The sequence below is a fragment of the Pinus tabuliformis genome, chromosome 7 (genome assembly GCF_031772625.1).
Source record: "Pinus tabuliformis cultivar Carrire ecotype Pingquan chromosome 7, CPIR1, whole genome shotgun sequence".
NCBI classification, from domain to species: Eukaryota; Viridiplantae; Streptophyta; class Pinopsida; order Pinales; family Pinaceae; genus Pinus; species Pinus tabuliformis.
In genome coordinates this window covers 1473609113-1473629578 of record NC_142293.1, presented here as the reverse complement: position 1 = coordinate 1473629578, position 20466 = coordinate 1473609113, and the positions used below count along the sequence as shown (strand labels likewise).

Below are 20466 nucleotides of genomic sequence, written 5' to 3'. Positions count from 1 at the left end.
CACAAGCACAACCTCCATTCTATCCCTCTAGGCTATAAAATTTGAGTTGCCTTCTAAGGCATACTTGAGTCGCAAACCGTAGAACGCCATTAGCCGTTCCTGAAGTATGTACTGTAAATTTGAATTTCACCTATAACCCAAAATTCAAAACTTCGAAATCTCCTCTAGTATATTGTCTTCAGTTCCGATACCATGTAGAAAATCCTACAAATTCACAAGCTCATGCAATTTACTAAAGCAGAAGACAAGAATTATCTTCTACTTTCAACCAACGAAGGCTAATAGATAGATGAAAACAATATGAACAAGAGGAAGACAAATCAATGGCATATAACACAAGATGTACCTGGGGAAAGCCATTGCTCAAAACCCTGTTATCTATATTGCATATATCAAAAATATGAATGAATATGCAAAGCTTGTTCTCACTAGAAAAATTTCGCACAAGTATGTTCAACTCTCTCGGCTCGCAAGCTAGCTCTTAGCCAACACTTAGCCAATTTTGTAGCTCTCCAAGCTCCCAATCTCTTGCGTAATTCCTAGGATGAATAGCTCGTATTTAAAGGGAATTCACGCTTCCAAAACTCCGCAATCCAAACATAGGATCAATCTTTGATGCGTTCATGATATTTACACTCCAGTAAATAATACCAATGATAGTACATTATCCCTGCATTCTAGTCTCAACTGGGTCTTTCTCTGAACTCACATGCATGAGTTTCTCATGAGGGAATCTTTAGTTAACTAGAGTAGCACTAGTGGATGCATTGGTGCACCAACTGAGTGTTTGTCCTCTATTAGTTCCTCAAACAATTTGGAACTAATTTAATTGAACTTAACTCAGTAAACTGATTGATCTAATTTCCAATTCAATTTCAACTCATATTGGACCCCTAAAACTTAGGGAGAACATATACATGACTTCAGAAAGACTTCCAACTCGAAATTCCTAAGTTAATTGAGTTAATTAAACTTAATTAACTATTTACAAGTTGTTATGAGAATATAATTCAATTTTAATTCTCAGTTTAATTCAAGGACAAATTAAACTGGAATTTCTTGTTGCCATTTCTCAACATGGTCAAGGATGGTCAAAGCATGTGGGATTCATCTTATTGACCATATCTTACCACATTCATTCATAAGGGGGGTTTTTTACTTGTGAAAATTAGAGTTAAGATATTGTAGGTATTAGGGGAAGGATGTGGAGTAGGGAGAAATTATAGCTATTTGAGGGTATATAAAGGGGTATTTAGTGAAAATAGAGGATATCTATTAAAAATGAGAGTTACTTTTATTTGAAATTTGTATTAGGAGAGTATTGAACAAAAATATTTTGGGAGATTTTTTTCAATATCTAGTGAGATGAGGGTATTCTTTAATATCCAACATGAACAAGAGCACTATAATTTGCATAGGTTGATTAGGTGGAGGCCCTGTGGACTAAACATGGTGGTGAAGTTCAACCATAGTCAACATTGTTCAACCATGTTCATCCATGCACACCGACATTCAACCATAGTTAATCATGGTCAAACCTATAACATGCATAGTCAACATGGACAACCATCTTCACGATAAATGATAAATTGACCCTATTTAACAATAGTCAACCATGCTTAAATAAGGTCAAGTAAGCTTAACTACAGTCAAACATGGTCACAAGTTTAGCAATGTAGCATAAATACATCATTACATTAATGCTTAACCATGGTAAATCATGGTCAACCTTATCAACCCTGGTCAACCATTAATGTAATATAAATGTAAAAAATAAGGTAACATCAACCATGGTCGACAAACATTAATCTAACAATTTTCAACACTAGTGTAAGATAAATGCATTCGTTACATTAATGGTCAACTAACATCAACACTGATCAACCATGTTCAACGCTCAACAATAGTCAACCTTGTGAGCCCTCTTCAACCATTATTAACCACCATCAACCATCAATAACCCTTGGAAACCATGGTTAACGATTATTAACCATGGTGAATCCTCATTAATAATTTTTAATCATAGTTTGACAATGTCAACCATAATCAACCATAATCTACTAATATGTGTCATGCACCCAACCATCAATTAGCACAACCACATTAATAAAGTGGTTGATATAAACCAATCAATGTTATTTTCCACCTTTCATACATCAATAATACCTTTATAAACTAAAAATAATATTTATCAAAATATATCAACCACTTTATTAATATAATTTTATCAATAATACAATAAAATAAACATTATTTATTTATTTTTAATCATATTTAAAAATAAAATAGCATAATCATGAAATTCACTTTTGATATTTTTGCAAACTTCCTAAACATCCTCCCCTTTATTGATGATAATTATCTATCTCCATTCTATATCGTTGTCATAATTTCAATACACATTAACGTTATTATGCACTCCGTAGTTTTTAAAAAGAGGGAATAGATTATTGATTCTCAAGTTTTTAAAAGAGAGCATAGATTATTGATTCTCAAGTTTTTAAGTTAATAAATTGTTGTTTTTAAGGTTTTTATTGTTATTTATATATCATAAACTATTATTAAAATTAAATTAAATTGAAAATAAAATACATATTATTTAAAAATATTATATAGTTAAAATTTATTGAGATAATCATAAAAAATAAATTAGTGCTAAATATTGATAAATATTAACTAAAAGTTATTTGAATAGTTAGAGAAAGATTCTTCGGAGAAAATCACAAGGAATCTCATTTGTCGACGTATTTGGAACCAACTAGTGTGGTTCATCGTCATGACAAGTTGAAGAAATAGATCTAGCTCATCATGCTAAATAATCTGAGGGGAGCCTCCAACAATCTGAGGGGAGCCTCCAACAGCTATGACAGGGGTCAAAATTATTATAATAGTTTAATTCGTAAAAATAAATAAATTATTATTAAGGGTAAATGGTACGAGACCTAATAATTAAAAATTATAAGTTAATTAATAATTTAAAAGGGAAATTAGTCAAATAAATGACCTTGAAATGCCTAAAAAATATAAATAATTTTATTTAAAAGTATTAAAAAATAAAAGGTAATAAAGAAAATCAAAGTTAATAATTAAAAATTATAATTTAATTAATAATTTAAAAGGAAAATTAGTTAATTAAATGACCTCATAATAAATGGATAAGTGAAATGCCTAAATATATAGAGTAATAAATAAAATATTATTATTGAGGGTATTTGGCACGAGACCTAATAATTAAAAATTATAGGCTAATTAATAATTTAAAAAGGAAAATTGGTTAAATAAATGACCTTAGAGTAAGGGAATAAGTTAAATGCCTAAGAAATATATGAAGAATATATAAAAATGATCTTATTTAAAAAGTATTATTAAAATTGTATGTTAATTAAAAATAATAAAAGGTAATAAAGAGAATCAAAGTTAATAAAAATTATAAGTTAGTTAATAATTTAAAAGGAAAATTAGCTAATTAAATGACCTTATAATAAAGGATAAGTTAAATGCCTAGATATATAGAGTAATATATAAATTAATTTTATATAAAAGTATTATTAAAAATGTATGTTAATTAATAAAAGGTAATTAAGCTATAAAAAGGACCTTATAAGTTCAGAATATAATAAAGAAAATCAAAGGATGATATGTTAGATCGGAAATTAGTTAAAAATATAAGCTGTAAAGATTTTGAAAGGAAAATTAGTTATATGAAGGCCCTTAAATAAGAATAATCAATATATAAAAATAATAGGAATTAAAATGGAAAAATAGGCATAATGGACCTTGAAATATCAGAAGAAATAGGTTGCTATACATAAATAAATAAATATCACATGAATAAAAAATAATAAATAAATAACCAAAAATTAAAAATAAAAATCGAAAAATAAATAAATCAATAAATTAAAATAATAATAATAATAATAATAATAAAATAAATAAGTAAAAATAAAGATAAAAGACACAAAAAACCAAAGAGGACGGCTAGGACCCAACACCCACTGACTTTCCAACCATCCTCTCTATTGAGATTGCTTGGTCTCTTTTCAATCTCAAGCGCTTCCCTGAATTTTCGATGATGGAAATGCGAAACCTTAGCAATAACACTGGCTTATTCAATACAAACATGATGATTGGTTTTCTCAGCATGTTCAGCCAAAGTGGAAGACTTAGATCTCCTATGCTTCAGATCCGCTGCGTGCTCGCTAATCCTCTGATTAATGGAACGACCAGTCTCCCCAATATAGGGGGTCCCACAGGAACAAGGGATCATATAAACACCCTTCATATCTTTAGGGTCGATGGGATCCTTCACTGATCTGAGGGACGAACGAATGGTGTTCAGGGGCCTAAAGGACACAGGGATACTATGTCTCCTGAGAATCCTACCAATTCTATCAGTGGTCCCTTGAACATACGGAAGATGGACACCAGGAACTCGATCTTTTGGTTCTCTTTTAGCCAGAAAATTCTTGGAAGCTTTAAGGAAAGCCCTTTGACCCATGTATCTACTGTAACCATTCTCCACAAAGACATCCAGCAGATGGGATTTTTCCTTCTCAAAGCTCTTCTTGTCCGAGATCCTCAGGGCCCGAGTAGCAAGGGTACTGAGAACACCCATCTTTTGAGCCGGGAAATGGTGGGAACTGGCATGAAGATACTGCTCCGTATGAGTTTTCTTTCGAAAAACTTGATGGGCGAGGGAACCATCATCATTCCTAGAAATAAGAATATCAAGGAAAGGAAGGCATCCCTCAACTTCCTGCTCCTTAGTGAACTTAATGGCTGAGGATTGCCTGTTGAGATGATCAAAGAAGAGATCAAGCTCATCCTGGCCATGAGACCAGATGACATTGGTGTCATCCACATACCTCCTCCATAGTTTAGGTAGGAGTCGGGAAGAGTTCAGAGCCTTGGACTCAAAATCTTCCATAAACAGATTAGCAACAACAGGGGAAAGGGGTGATCCCATTGCAACCCCACATGTTTGCTCGAAGAACTCCCCTTCAAAACTGAAGAAGGTGGAAGTGAGACAGATCTCAACCAACCTGGCCGTGTCAGGATCTGTTAGGCGGTTGATCACATCCATGGCCTCATTAATAGGGATGCAAGTGAACAGGGAGACAACATCAAAACTGACAAGAATGTCCCCAGGATCAAGCTTAATGTCCTTGAGCTCCTCAATAAAGGAAGCAGAGTCTTTTACGAAGGACTCCGTCCGACCAACAAGGGGCTTAAGCTTTAAAGCCAGGAACTTCGCAAGAAGATAGGTAGGACCTCCAATGGTGTTGACGATGGGCCTTAAGGGGGCTCCTTCCTTGTGAATCTTTGGGAGGCCATAGATTCTAGGAGTAATAGGGTTGCTTTCAATGAGCTTATGGTGCAAGGAACTCAAAGAGCCAATGGATTTAATGGCCAAAGCCACATTTCTAGCAACCTTCTTCAAAGGATTTTTGGGAAGCTTTTTGTATAAATAAATTTATTTACTAAAAATTAATATTCACTATAATTTATGCAATTTTTTATATAAATATAAGTAGGAGTAAAAATTTAAATATAAATATTTAAAAGTATTTTTGGTCACCAAAATTTATGCAAGAAATTTATGTGAAAAGATTATTAATGTTGTTAACTTGGTTGCTTTCTTCCAATTCTAAAATATTAGTGATAAAACTTAATAAGCATTAACTAAAAGTTACTTTGAATATCTTTTATATTCAAATAAATAAATATATTTACTAAAAATCATTAGTCACCATAATTCATGCGATTCTTTATATAAATATAAGTAAGAGTAAAAATGTAAATATAAATATAAATATTTAGAAAGGTTTCTAATCACCAAAATTTAAGCAAGAAACTTATGTAAAAAGATTATTGATGTTGTTAACTTGGTTGCTTCTTTCCAATTCTAAAATATTAGTGGTAAAGGTTGATAAGCATTCGCTAAAAGTTACTTTGAATATCTTTTATATTCAAATAACTAAATATATTTACTAAGAATTAATATACACCATAATTCATGCAATTCTTTATATAAATATAAGTAGGAGTAAAAATGTAAATATAATTTTTTTGAAAGATTATTGGTCACCAAAATTTATGCAAGAAACTTATGTAAAAGGATTATTGGTGTTGTTAACTTGGTTGCTTCCTTCCAATTCTAAAATATATAAGTTGGGCACACACATAAAACTTATTTAAAAAAAAATTGGAAAATAAAGTTATTAAATAAACACAAAAAAATAGAAATCTACAGTATTTACATAGTATTTTAAAATCAAACTAATTATATTAAAAGAAGACAAAAATGATAATTCCATGTTTTAGTTAACTAATGCAACTTATAGAAAGAAAAAAAATGATTTTAAAATATATAAATTTTAAAAAATATGTAACAAAATTCTTAAGCATGGAGATTCTTAGTTTGTAAATAGACTTTGTTACAATACCATGGGCCAATGTTATGGGTTACTAACACCAAATATCCAAAAAAAACATAACTCACGTTTATATGATATTTATTTAACCAATCAATTTTATTAAAAGGACAGAAAGAGTAATCTCAAAATTGCTATGTAATTGCTATGTATAAAATGTAAAGTAAAAAAACATAATCATGAACACAATATAAAAGAAATCAATGGGAAAACCCAACAAAAGGAATTTCATTAGTCCTTGGCTAAGATGGTAGGGGAGCCCACACATGCTCAACCCTTGGCACCTTAGAATGGAGACTAATAAGCCTATTTATAAACTTCTTTCCATCCAAATACAAGTGACAACATACCATGGGGCACAAAACTATGTGCCCCAAACCACTCACTATAAATTGTCATTCTTGAGCAAGGTTAATCCTACCAAACTTTTCGTTTGTGATTACTACTAAAAATATTATAGAATATTCTAAAGAGATTAAATCCCTGTGATTGACCAAATGAATATTGATAATTTAATTAAGGTATTGTTTCTTGAGTAATTGGCATAATGAGATGTTATCTCTCCACTAAGTTACTCCAGTAAATGACCAATTCACCATGATAAAATATAAATAAACAAATTAAATAAATTTATGAAAACCTTATTCCAAAATACATATATATCACCATAATAATTTTGAAAATAACATAACCACTAAAAATAACACAATTAGTTAAATTTTTAAGATATATAAAACATAAAAATCTATGTCACACTTTTTCAATAAAAGAAAAAGCAAGTTTAATCCACATGGAAAATTTTGTGACCTATCCAAATAATCAAATTTTCACAAGAAAACCATTTTATGCATCTCGACGATTTTAAAACAAATATTCTACAATTTTAATAAAAAGAAAAAGATCCATGTCACCAATGATCAAATTTGAAGAGTTGGTCTTAATTTTAGTCGGAAGGGCATATATTTATCTAACCCTTTAAAGATGAGTAGTTATAAAAAAAAATTGTACTTCTATTAACAAGTGTATATTAAATAAACTCTTTATAAAAAAATGCGAAAATGAAATGGTGTCCTTCTAAATCGTTAAAATTTAAAAAGTGGCTATAATAAAACACTATAAAATCTCAATAGAATTTAGTAAATAGGCAAATATTTTTCTCAAATTCTATTAAAAAAAGGTAAACATATGTTTCTTCTATTCATTAGATAATCTTCAAAAGTATTTGAATTTTTTCATTGAAAATATAAATCTATTTGCACAATGGAATTTTTTTTAGTTTTGTTTTGTTTCTAATTTATACTATATGTTTTGTTTAGCTTGAAACAATTTAAAACAAACCCCAAAAAATAAATATATACCTTCAAAAACCAAGAGAATTGAACTTTTCTCTTAACATTGCTCAATCAAAGAATACTATCAATAGACTTTCATCTCCATTAAAAACTTCAAGCTTTATAGATTCAAAAATTTATGTAATTAAAAGGAAATATTTCCATATCTAATAGGGAAATATTGTAATATGTAATACACATCTGCAATGTTGTTGTTGTATAGCTTGGTTAGTTGTATGGCTTTCAATTTGGTCCTTACAATGAATTCAAGTTTGGTTGATCTCTTTTTCTAATAATGCGGTTTCTTTTCCTTGATGTCTTTTTCTAATAATATGGTTTCTTTTCATTAACAATGTCGATTAATTTTTCTATAATTTCAACATCTCACTAAAAACCCTTCATATCAGTAGCTAAATGGACACCCACACGCACAACTTATAATGGAGAGAATGAAGCGGGAGACACAATAGTAGTTGTATGGATAGCTATTGGCATTCTATATCTTTTGGGAAGACCAACCGGAAAAAGAAAATTAAGTTGTAGCCCTGTAGGCAGACCAATCTTTAGTTGTGTGGTTATTAATAGAGCCTTGGATTTTCATTTTAACACTTCTCCCTGGTTCAAAACTCTACATAATTTTATGGGAAGCACACTTATTATTTCTCAATTTTTTTATAGCATTAATTTCTATGTTTTAAAAAACTAGAGAGTTAATAAAGAAAAAGGCTTTTTAAGATAAGAGAAGAAATACGGGGTTTTAAATAAAGTTTGATTTTACAAATGCTAGGCTTAATAGTAAGCTTGATTACAGTAAGTTCAAATGGCAACAATGCTAGGATTTTGTAAGCATTATGGTTGTCAATCACGGAATAATCTAAAAATAGAAAAGAGATGGTAGTAGTTATTTACAAGAATATAAAAAATGTTAGAATCACTAAGCGTAGTTCCACCATCTAATGGGTAATTTCATAATTGAACAATCTTGTTTGAATGATTGTCAAAATGGAACAATCTTGTCTAAATGGTTGGTTGACAGGAAAGAAAGAAAATTTTACAAATTAGGAATGAAAATGAAGATACAATAGAAAATTTGGTTATGATGTAAAATCATCAATATTATCACTTTAATCTATTTTTAAACACGATAAAAAATACATCTTTAACTAATTTATTTCATTTATTACTATAAAATGAGAATGTATTAATTTATTACTATAAAATAAGAATTCAAATTAAGAAAGAGATTAATGTGTCTATATACAGATGTTTTCTAAAAAGAAACCCTAAATAAAGAACCCTATCGGGCTTATTATGTTATCTCAAAATTTCCATGCCGAACATGAGAGTTTCAAAGTAATGATGTCTTCATGGAAAATGTAAGGAATGCATGATCAGTACTGGAATACATCCTCGAAGATGTAGTAGATGGTAGTAGTTATTTACAAGATAAAAAAAAAAGGTTTGTGAATCTCATAATTGAACAATCTTGTGTTAATAGTGGGTTGACAAGAAAGAATAAAATTTTACAAATTAAGGAAAATGGAGATACCACAGAAAATGTAGTATATGATTATGATGTAAAAATGTCAATATTGTCACTTTAATCTATGTCTAAGCCTTGGACAAATATGAAAAATATCATTTCGAATGTTGAATTGCATACCTGTTGAAGGCCATTTATTGGGACCGTGAAATTGCTTGGGTTTATCAACGCTTCATAAGCTTCATAACTCCCCTTAAAATCCCCTAGAAAAAGGAATATATGAAAAAATATGAAGTGAAATACTTCAATGGATTGATTTTTCAGAGCATTACAAGCAGTAAATATAAGGAGACACAAATCCACATCAAATCTTCGGGTTGAATGGAAAGATTAAGAGATTCTGCTTGATAAGTGTAACCTCGATGATCCTCCTCAGGAAGGGCAAAAAGCCTTTGACTTTGTTCAAAGACTTAGTCCAAAAAATGAGTGTAGCCTTGATGGTTCTCATTCCGCACCAATTTCATCGTTTCCTCCTTAAGAAGGGAAAAAAGCCTTTGACTTTGTTCAAAGACTTAGTCCAAAAAAGCTTCATGATGACATGATAGATGATATAAAAAAATCTAGAGTCTACACATGACTATATAAAGATCAATCAACCATTCCATATATAATAATTTTTCAATGCACTGAATGAAAGGCCAGGGAAATGAAAGTTGAAAATTAAAACTGAGTTAAAAATACTTTGGGAACTTGTGCTGCACTAGCCTTAAGGTTGGGATTGGAAAAATCCATGTAGGGAAAATTCACAGGCTCAAAATAATCGTTAATTATGTCTTTTGTCATTTGTTTCTTCTAAATCTCCGATAGCTTCAAAATATGCCCTATTCATGGATACCAATACATAGCTACTTCTCCTCTGCTATCAATGAGTGCAAAAAGAAACCTCTGTTATCAACGAATGCAAACATAAACCTCATATCATGACTGCTAACTCTCTCATCGCTGCCATTATGACTAATGATCTGGGAAAAACCTCATATCATAACTGCTAACTTATCATTGTTACCATTATGACTAATGACCTAGGAATCGCTGAACAACCTCCATTACGTCTCATTGCACTTTCTGGAGTGTTGGCAAAACCTCCTGCAGACTTTAGAGTGTTACATTAGTGAGAGAACTGGGATTTTTTGAAATGTCCTACTCACACGCAACGCTTCATAGGACATTTTATAATATTATTTAAATTTTTTTAAAACTTGTAAAAATCAAAATTTAAATTTCTTTTGACTCGTAAATTTCGTCAAACACTTCTTTAACGCGCTAGAGGGCTTCAGAAAAGCTATACTATGTTCAAATTTGAACACTGAATACCACACTTCTATGAAAAAGAAAAAGCAAACGTTGACAATTTTGTGATCTATCCAAATATGGCAAAATACCATTTTATGAAAATAAATATTTCTTCCATTTTCATAAAAATAAAAATAAAATACCACTCTTTTATAATTTTTATAAAAATATAATATATATGCGTTAATCTCCATTTGCATCACACGTCAACACTTCGAGTGAAAACGAATATCTATTGTTTGTTTTATAAACCTGGCAAGGGTTGAGATGGTATAAACCTTTTACGCAAACGCAGTGATGATCTCTTTGCAAACTTCAAAAACGTCCTCCCCTTTCTCAACCTTCACTATCTGTCCCCATTCTATACCCTTTGCATAATTGAAATACACATTGATGTTATTGTGCACTTTGAAATCTTTAAACAAGTTAGAATGCTCTGCCCATAAAAAGATGTGTAGCCTTCTTCCACCTACCCCTCCACAGAAGGTTTCGTAGACGTGTTCAGGGTCACCATTATTCCAATTGCCCTCTTGAAATGTAACCCGTACACGAGAGCAAGGGGAACTGACACTGTAACCACCGTCAAGAACGCATAGCAATATACCACTCAGTGAGTGGAAATTTCCTAACTTCTTAGGAATTTGGAAAGTTTCATACATGATATCCTCCATTTTGGTCTTAAAACTCCCCAAAATACAACGACCTTCGTTCCGATTAGACATCTGCAAAAGTTTCATGAATTCATTTCAATTGAATAAATCTAAAATCCAAACTATACAATATTATTCTTATATGAGAAAACTTTAACACCCACCGCCCTGACATCCGCTAGTCCAGTAATGCTTGCAGTAGATAACTTTTCATGATATGGCGATGTCTGCACAGAACTTCCAGTTTTAAGTTAGGAAGAGAAATAATAATATATAGTGTTGTTTTTAAATTCAAATCGCAATAAATTTAAATATATAAGCTTACACCAACACCCGTGCACAGATCGATATACTCACCCAAACTACCCCGATGTCATTCCAGATAGTTCTCGTGTCGGTTGAAATGTTGAGACGATCCAAACGTCCACACTTACTCAATCCTTCCAGCCTTTTTAGCTTACAACATCCCCTCGCTTCAATCTCTTGTAGCGATATTAGACCTCCGACATTCAGGGTCTCCAGATCAACACAATAACTTACTCGGATGAATCTAAGATTTGCTAGATTTGAAAGAGTTGTTAATGTCTTCAATTTGGGGCAGGATGAAAGGTCTAGATTTACTAGTGCTGATGGCAAGGCGTTGACCTTCATTAGCACACTATTTTGTGAAAGATCAATAGTTTCGAGCCTGGATAGAACACCTTCAGGGATGCATATCTCGGATATGGATGTGGAATTCAATGATAAATCTCTTAAAACACTATCCTTATCCTGGAAAGTAAAGTTGCATATTGGACTTTGTTTTATGGCCAAAAACTTGATCTTCGGTGCTTCAATTTCTTGTGGTAAGATAAGCCGTAGAGCGGAGCATCCATCCAGAACCAACTCTGTCAAACCCTTCAACTTGCCCAGAGAAATTGGTAACTTTGTTAACCGTGGGCTCCCTATTTTTAGTTGTTCTAAATGGTCTAGTATTTCCAAACAGTCTGGTAATTCTGATAAACCAGTATCTAGTAAATTCAGATATCTTAAATGTATTTGAGATGGGATTGCCAGAGGCAAAGCTACCATGTTTCGACAGCCTTTGAAGTCTACATACTCAAGAGTGGAAATTTCTCCCAAAATATCGGGTGGGATGGAAAGAGAGATGCATTCTCGCAATAAGAGATATTGAAGTTGCAATAACTCAGAGAAAGTGTTCTCGGGCAGTTCAGTCAGATTAGAGCAACCCCGATAGATCTAAATGTCTTAGGTTTGGAAGTTGGGAAAATTCAATTGGAATTGAGTCTAGGAACCCCAAATTATTTAACACGAGCTTCGTCAATGTTGTCACGCCTGTTCCCTTCCATCCTAGAAAGCGGAAAAGGGGAGCAGTGTCCCATCTGTGCCATCCCTGAATAGCATCAATATTCATCTCACTTAAGTGCAAGGGAGGCTGCAAAGCACATATGAGCTGTTAATTTGATCGCATAATTGCATAAATGACAAATTTAAGTTTAACACTACTCACTGCGATGTGCTTACGTCATTGTCAAAACTGTTGAACAACGCTTGGAGGGTTTCGCCCCGACCCTCAATTTCCAGAACTCTTAATCTTCGCAGAGAGATCGAGGGTGGAAAGTGATATGAAGAGACCTTGCGCAAGCGAAGCCATACCAAATCTCCAGAGATATACCACGAATAAAAAATATCCGACTGATAGTAGGAACGCTCAATTATAAAGAGACGCATACCTTCAACCTCAGTTTTATTATTCACGAAGTCATGTCCCCGGATTGTTTCGGAGGACCGAATTCCCCGTATCCTGATGTGTGATCCGGCCTGAAAATCAAATTCAGCCAGCAAGTTAAAATGTCTATTTTCTTTATAATAAACAGAAAAATTAATAATCAATCAAATTTACATACCTGCGATTGCAACATTTGCTGTACATCATCTGAGCTAGAAAGTCGTAGCGGCTGAAGTGTCGGCAACGCACGAAGCTCTTCCCGGGCAATATGTCTTGCCAAATCTCTAACTTGATTGTGCATTGTAATTTTAACACTTCCATACTCGTCACCATGAACGTCCACGAGGCATTTTTGACGGAGACTTTCCAGATACCCAACAATTCTGTTGTTTTCATATAATCCCTCCAAAACTCGAACCACTAATTCTCGCTCTTCTCCAACTAAGAAACAGCCAATGTCCAAGAACACCTCCTTCTCTACAGGGTCCAGAGCTTCATAGCACACTTTTAATGGGTTAATTACATCGGAAAGCAGAGTTGTAGAGAGTTTGTCCAACTGCCACTTCCAGTACTCTACAGACTGGCCAAGAAAGAGTCCTCCCAAAACCTTTAAGGTCAAAGGCAACCCCTCACATATCTTCAGGATCTCCTCGATTAGACCTTCGAATTCTTCAGATGCCTTAGATTCAGAGAAAGCATGGCGGCAGAAGAGCTCTCGGGCGTGAATTTTATGCAACGGCTTTACATAATATACCATAGTTCTTGCAGACGAGCGTCTGAGTAAATCCTGATCACGAGATGCGATCAATATGAGACTCCCAGAGGACAGGTCATCCGTATCTAGCAGACCATCTATTTGATCCATAAGATCAACATCGTCCAGAACCACAAAAATTTTCGGGAGACGCCGTATACAATTTCGTAAAATACTCCTCCCTTTATAGATGTTGTCAATATGGTTGAGACGATCACCCAGCAGATCAAAAAGGAGCTTATTTTGCAAGGATAGTAAATCCCTTTTCCTGACATCACATAAAAAACATGATCGGGTAAAGCCGGAACATTTCAAGCCATAGAGATATCTAGCGAGAGTTGATTTTCCTACACCAATCATTCCAGTGATCCCCACAACAGTTACTGGATCTCTTTGTTTCTTAATTTCATTTTGAAAATCCTCCGCTGCTTGGAGCAGGCCGACTGAGTATTTACCGACTTCTAGTGGTTCCGATTGAAGTATCTCTTGTACTACAATTTTCACAATTTTCTCCAAAAGTTCGCCAAGGTCACTAATAAGCCACATAGATGTTTAGTAAGAACGAAATTTGATACCTCTAAAAATTCTCATAAATTTACTACATTTTGAACAGATAAATTGTAAAGCCTGTATATATAAATTGAAACCGCGGAAGCATGAAAGCCTTATTACCTTTCTTTTGTTTTGAATAACAGACCAGAAATATGTGAGGCTTCATTGAGGGCTCTCTTCCATTTCTGAATGACTTCTATGGTGACTCTACCTTTGTGTTGGTGATTTTCGAAGGCTTTTGCATAACGACCATTCTCAATGTGACGAAGGTCGGTAGGCTGAACGTCGAAAAACACTGGAATAACCTTTGTGTTGCGCTTATGATGTGATCTCATAATCCAATACACTTCATCTAAACACCAACTGGATTCAGCATACGTCTCTGAAAAGATGGCAATGTGAAGAGAGGCAGACTGAATGGCGGTGCTGATGGCAAATGTGATACTATCTCCCGTGCGAATTTCGTCTCTATCCAGAAAGACACTGAACCCGCAGTTTATGAGGCGATGGTATATGAGGCTGGCAAGCGTCTTTTTCACGTCCGGTCTTCTATGGTTTATAAACACTAATGTTTCCGGCACTATCTCTGCCACCTGCACCTCCATAACTATCACCTCCTGCAAATGGAAATAGATTATATTAGATTCAATAGATGATCCAAACAAAGACGATTGATGCATTCAACTGCGAAAGTAATATAAAATTGTGCAAAGAGGAAAACTATAAATAAAGTCATTTGATCTGCCAATCCACCGATGCAGGGCTGGAATTTGACGTTCCAGATTATTTCATGGTAAATGAAAATCTTAAAACATCCCCGGTGACGGGTTAAAAAAAAAATAAATTCCAACTGTAAATGTGACGTGCAGTTATTTAAATTATCTGGTAATCATTTGTTGGAGGTAGGGTTGATTTTGAATCAAGCAATTAAGACTTCACATAGACCCTTTCCCTCCTATTTCTATGGATAAATCATTTCCCGAACTGGGAGCTCTTAGAATTTAGACATCCATAACTCCGCACCATCTTTTCTCTGACTTACAGATTACATTTCCATTCCACAAGATTGAATGTAATGTAAGGTAGTGATTGAGAAGCAGTCTAAAACCTCTTTGTTGAAAGGTATGGATCTGCCATCAATCGAGTTGACCACCATTGGATTGAAAAGCCGGTCCAAAAACTCTGCGTTGAAAAGCATGGATCTGCAATTAATTGAGTTGACCACCATTGGTTTGCCATGAACAGAACAAGCCAGAGCTAGTTGTTTATCTTGTACGGAAAATAATTTAAGACCTAGTTATTTATCTTGTATAGAAAATAATTTAACACTGTTTTTCGAGAGGCCTTTTCTTATTACAATTTTTTTTAATATCAATAACAAAATTTTTCTGCTTATTGATTTGGATTTCTTTTCTCATTCTCGTACTCTATTCCCACCTTAGTTTCATAGTATCGCTGCATTGCTAGGACTCGAAAATTTTTAACTTCCAAAAACTATGATGAATCCCTAAATAAAATAGACCCTCTTTTACTTCACCACAACCATGTTACATTAAATAATGAGAAGTTGCATAATAATAAATAAAAGTAAAATCAAATTAACACTAATAAATATGATTAACACGAAAAAAATAACAAATATGTGAAAACTAACGGTCAACGAATTTTAACTCGACAGCCGGAACAAATTTGAAATTCCAAGCTAAACTGATGGATAAAATTAAATGCTTAACCCGTCGGCCTCACAGGAATTGTACTTTCTGAATGTGTGGGCTAGCAAGCAGCACCCGGCTACAGAATGCTTTGCTTTGTGTAGAATTTTAATAATTTAGATCCCCGTGTAAACCTTGATATACTGAGTAGTAAATACTGCTTTGTAATTAGATCCCGTGTCAACCAGCTTGATGATATACAGAGTAGTATTTGTGATTATATAGGATGATGGATAAACGTAAATTCCTATTGAAATTAATTGAGAAAAACAGCATGAATAGCTTGTTAATTCACAGGAACTGTACCAGCTCTTTGTTGGGCAAGCAAAATCCACCATTAATAATGATTGGCAAGTGCACCTCTACAGCGTTAAGTATTGCCAGCCAATGCATAACAACGTAAAAATGTAGATGACGCCCATTATGGTATTTGAACTCACATGACTCGTTCACTGTGATGATGTCCTGCAGGTTCTTGGCAATGTCTTATTAGGATTAGAGATATAAATAAACAAACACTCCGGAAATTCTTGATTTACATCAAAACTGTGTAGAATTTCCAAGTCAGTGTGAAATAATGGAAAAATGTTAGAAAGAGAAAGTGGGTCGCAGGCATATGTGGTAAGTGTGGAGAAATTCAATAAAAATAAATGGAAAGAAAAAGACACGTGTCAGGTTGGTTGTAGTTTATCACTAGAAAGATCGTAGCTTTTTTATTATTGGAAAATTTTAAAATATATAATCAAAAGCATAGTTATATAGAATTAAATGTTTGATAAATATTAAGTTACATTTTATGTTTGATAAATATTTAGCTCCGTCAATTCAGGTTAGAAATTGTGCTCAAATTACATAAATAATTATAGGTTATATTCGTGAATGCTAAATTAATAATATTTGATAGACAAATCATCTTATAGTCTTGTTTTGGCATTAATTAATAAATTGAACCAATTATCCAAGTGGTATTATATTGTGCAAATGTTGCAATAAAACCTTCAAGTTATGGTCCAATCAAATGTTTGAATTTTATTTTTTTTAATAATATTGAAAAACAAATATATATTTTTCAAAGTTGAGCATTATAATTTTCATTGATTCATGCTAAACTAATAGTGATGAACATACAAATTGATTGTTAGAGTGTAGCCTTCGTAGGGACCAAGCTTGGAATTTCAAATCCTCTCTGCCTATCAAAAGGAAATTTGTTGGCGTTTTTGTATTTTTCATGCTCTTCATTTTGCGTTCTATGCAAATTTGTGAATGTCAACCTCCCCTTATCTCAAAACTCTCTTTCAACTACTTTTGCATCTCAACTTTCATTAATCTTCCTCTAAAAGTGCCTTGTTTTCCCTAAGTTAGAATAAACATGTTAATTGTTGCAACTTTATTCCATAGTAATATCTTTTGTTTAATTCTCTCTCTTTTTAATCATATAGTCTCTTATTTTCAAATTAAAGGAATAAGTTATTTCATTCTCAATTTTATTTTATGTTATAAAATATTTGACATTAAAAATTATTTCAATTTGCAAAGTGGATTTAAGGATATAGATTTTGTTAATCATATGATAACTTTCTATATATATAATGAAAAATAATTAGACCTTAATTCCATTAATTTTTATATCTTTAAATTTTATATGATTTTAATTTAGTATGAGAGAGAGAGAGAGTTGATAAAGAAAAAAATTCTAAGACTCATACTTAATGCTTTTGACTAAAAGATTTATAATAATGAGATATTCATAATTTATTTTTATTCTTACTCATACAAAATATTATAAATTCTTCAGACTTTAGAAAATATAAGTAAAACAACTAATCCTTACTTCTTATTTAAGAGTTATGTGTTATAATTATATTAAATTGAATTTCAATTTCATTTAATCATAAAAACAATTAATTTATAAAACAACCCAAAATATATTATGACTAATTAAATCAACATTAAACCTAAAAAAAACCAATTAAATTATTTTTAAAATTCCACCAAAAAATACAATTAAATTAATCCTAAAAAATACACAATAGCATTTTGATTTTTTTTTTTAAATAAGAAAAGCCTCCAACTCAAGTGCATACCACTCACTGAAACAACTAAATTTTTATTAACCTAAAACCATGTACATTCATAAAACTCATAAAACTAGCCGCCTCAATCAAACGTACAACCTCAACAATCAACAATCACCTTGGGAATAAGTCTTAGTATTTCTTTAACAAGTCAAAAACACCTCAAAATACTTCAATGCTTTACTGCACTGATAGCGACCATGTAAACTATAGACATTTTAAACCCTGGTTGGGCATGCGAATGGGATCAGGATGGCCTCTCAACTCTTGAGGAAGTGTGAAGTGCATATATACGCTTATGCCAAGAAATTTAAAGTTTTGGGTGCATTCAATACTATTAATATGAATGCTATCTCAATCCATTGAAATTTGAATATGTGAAGTTTCAAAATGCATATGACAAGTTCACACAAATAAATAACATATCAAATTTGGAATTTGATATATGCAATCAATCATATTATTATATAATAATCATTTTAAAAACTTATAATCATATGGTGTCTTCTTAAAATATTATTCCATAAAGTTTTTAGTTGAGACAACAATTTGGTTATTAGGATTGTACAAAGTTTGAACCCTTAACCAATTTAGTTATAAACACACAAATTCTAACTAGAAATAATTATGGGTGTTATACGACATTGCATTATACAACAAATTGACGTGAATCGTATAGATAAAAGTCAATTGCATTCGGTTTCCAAAAATAAAAATATTTTACCAAAATTTTTATGAGTAATCCCAGTTATAGAGCTTGAGAGTGCAATATTTTACCAAAATTTTTATGAGTAATCCCAGTGATAGAGTTTGAGAGTGCAGAACAGTTGTTGGAAACCTGAATTCCCAGTTATAAATATTCAATTCAATTATGCTTTATGGCTGAATTGTGGAGTTAATGCGGACAATGCGAACACGTAGGAGAGATTGAGAGTGCAGCCAACTACTTGTATTTAAACTTATGCTAAGTGGAAAATCCCTTAAATGGTATAGGTATTATAATTTTTGATGGTTTAAATTTAAAATCAGATGTCATTCTGACGGAAGACATCAAATTCCAAGCCTGGTAGGGACTAATAACGATTCCATAACCATATTTAAATTTAATTAATAAACACGCAAAAACTTAATGCTTACAATGTAACAAGTTTTTTAACCATGGATATCCAATTCCACTTTACCATGGATATTATTAACTTGTAAATAGGCTTTGTTACAATACCATGGCTTATAAAAACCATAACTCATTTCAAAATAAAAATTAAAAGTAAAATATTTTAGATATTACATATAAAATTGATTACATAGAGTGAAAATTCTCCATCATATGGATGGAGGGAGGGAGAGAGGGGGGAAGAAGGAGAAAGGGAGGGAGATATTGAGAGAGCTGGAAGTTGAGAGAGAGAGAGTGATGGGTAGGGAAGAGAGAGAGGGAGGCATAAGAGAGGCGGAGAGAGGAGTGTAGGAAGAGGATAGAGGAGGGAGAAAAAGATGGAGTTGGAGGGGGAGAGAGAGGGAGGGAAGAACAAACACATAGAGAGATAGATGTAGAGAGAGACAAAGTGACAAGGTAGAGATGGAGAGAGGGTAGGAGGGAAGATAGAGAGGATATTTGAGAGAGTGGAAGAGAAAGGGAAGAGAGAGTGGGAGACATAGAGATGGAGACGAGAGAGAGGGGGAGAGAAGGAGAGAGGGAGGTGTAGAGAGAGAGATGGGGGCGAGAAAGGGAAAGGGAGGGAGAGAGGGTAGGAGGGAAGATAGAGAAGAGAGGTGAGAGAGAAGGAGATAAAGGGAAGAGAGAGTGGGAGATAGAGATGGAGATGTGAGAGGGGGGAGAGAAGGAGAGAGGGAGGCGTAGAGAGAGAGAGATGGGGGGAGAGAGATAGAGATGGTGGGGGAGAAAGGGAGAGAGAGCAAGGAAGAGAGAAGGAGAGAGGTATGGAGAGAGTAGAAAAGGGATGAGAGAGAGAGAGAAGTTGTTAGGTAAACTTGATTCAAGAATAAATTTAAGTTTGACCATCTAACAGTGGAGGTTTTGGGCATGTGGTATTGTGTACCCATGGTTTTATGCCCCTAGTATTGCATGTAATGGAGCCTATAAAAGGTTGGGAATAGTTCATTTTAATGTAAGGTCAAGAAGGTGAGCGGTGAAAGTTCACTTGGTTGGGTTGGCCAAGGTTAATGAAATTTCATTGAGTTGGGCTTTCCCCAGAGAAAATATCTTGTCCATTATGTGTGTGTTTCATTATTGTTGTCGTATTAATGTATTTCCTCTCACTAAATCTTTCGTGGTAATTTTTTAATTATCTCTCTAGTATATTTTCTAGGCGTAGTATGGGAAATAAATGTGGTTTGAGAGGGATGCTTCTATTGCCAAGGGTTTGTATTGGCCT

At 32.9% G+C, this 20466-nt stretch overlaps 1 protein-coding gene across 1 annotated transcript; it reads right to left on the bottom strand.

Annotated features, from left to right (window-relative positions):
* Positions 1-10882: 10882 nt before the first annotated feature.
* On the bottom strand, positions 10883-15514 carry LOC149253374 (TMV resistance protein N-like). Its single transcript, XM_089454463.1, has 7 exons — positions 15395-15514; positions 14407-14903; positions 13159-14266; positions 12776-13072; positions 12564-12686; positions 11416-11478; positions 10883-11323 (listed from the first exon to the last, which is right to left on the bottom strand). Exons 1-7 carry the CDS (start codon positions 15512-15514, stop codon positions 10883-10885), a joined length of 2649 nt encoding a protein of 882 aa, XP_089310589.1.
* Positions 15515-20466: the final 4952 nt, after the last annotated feature.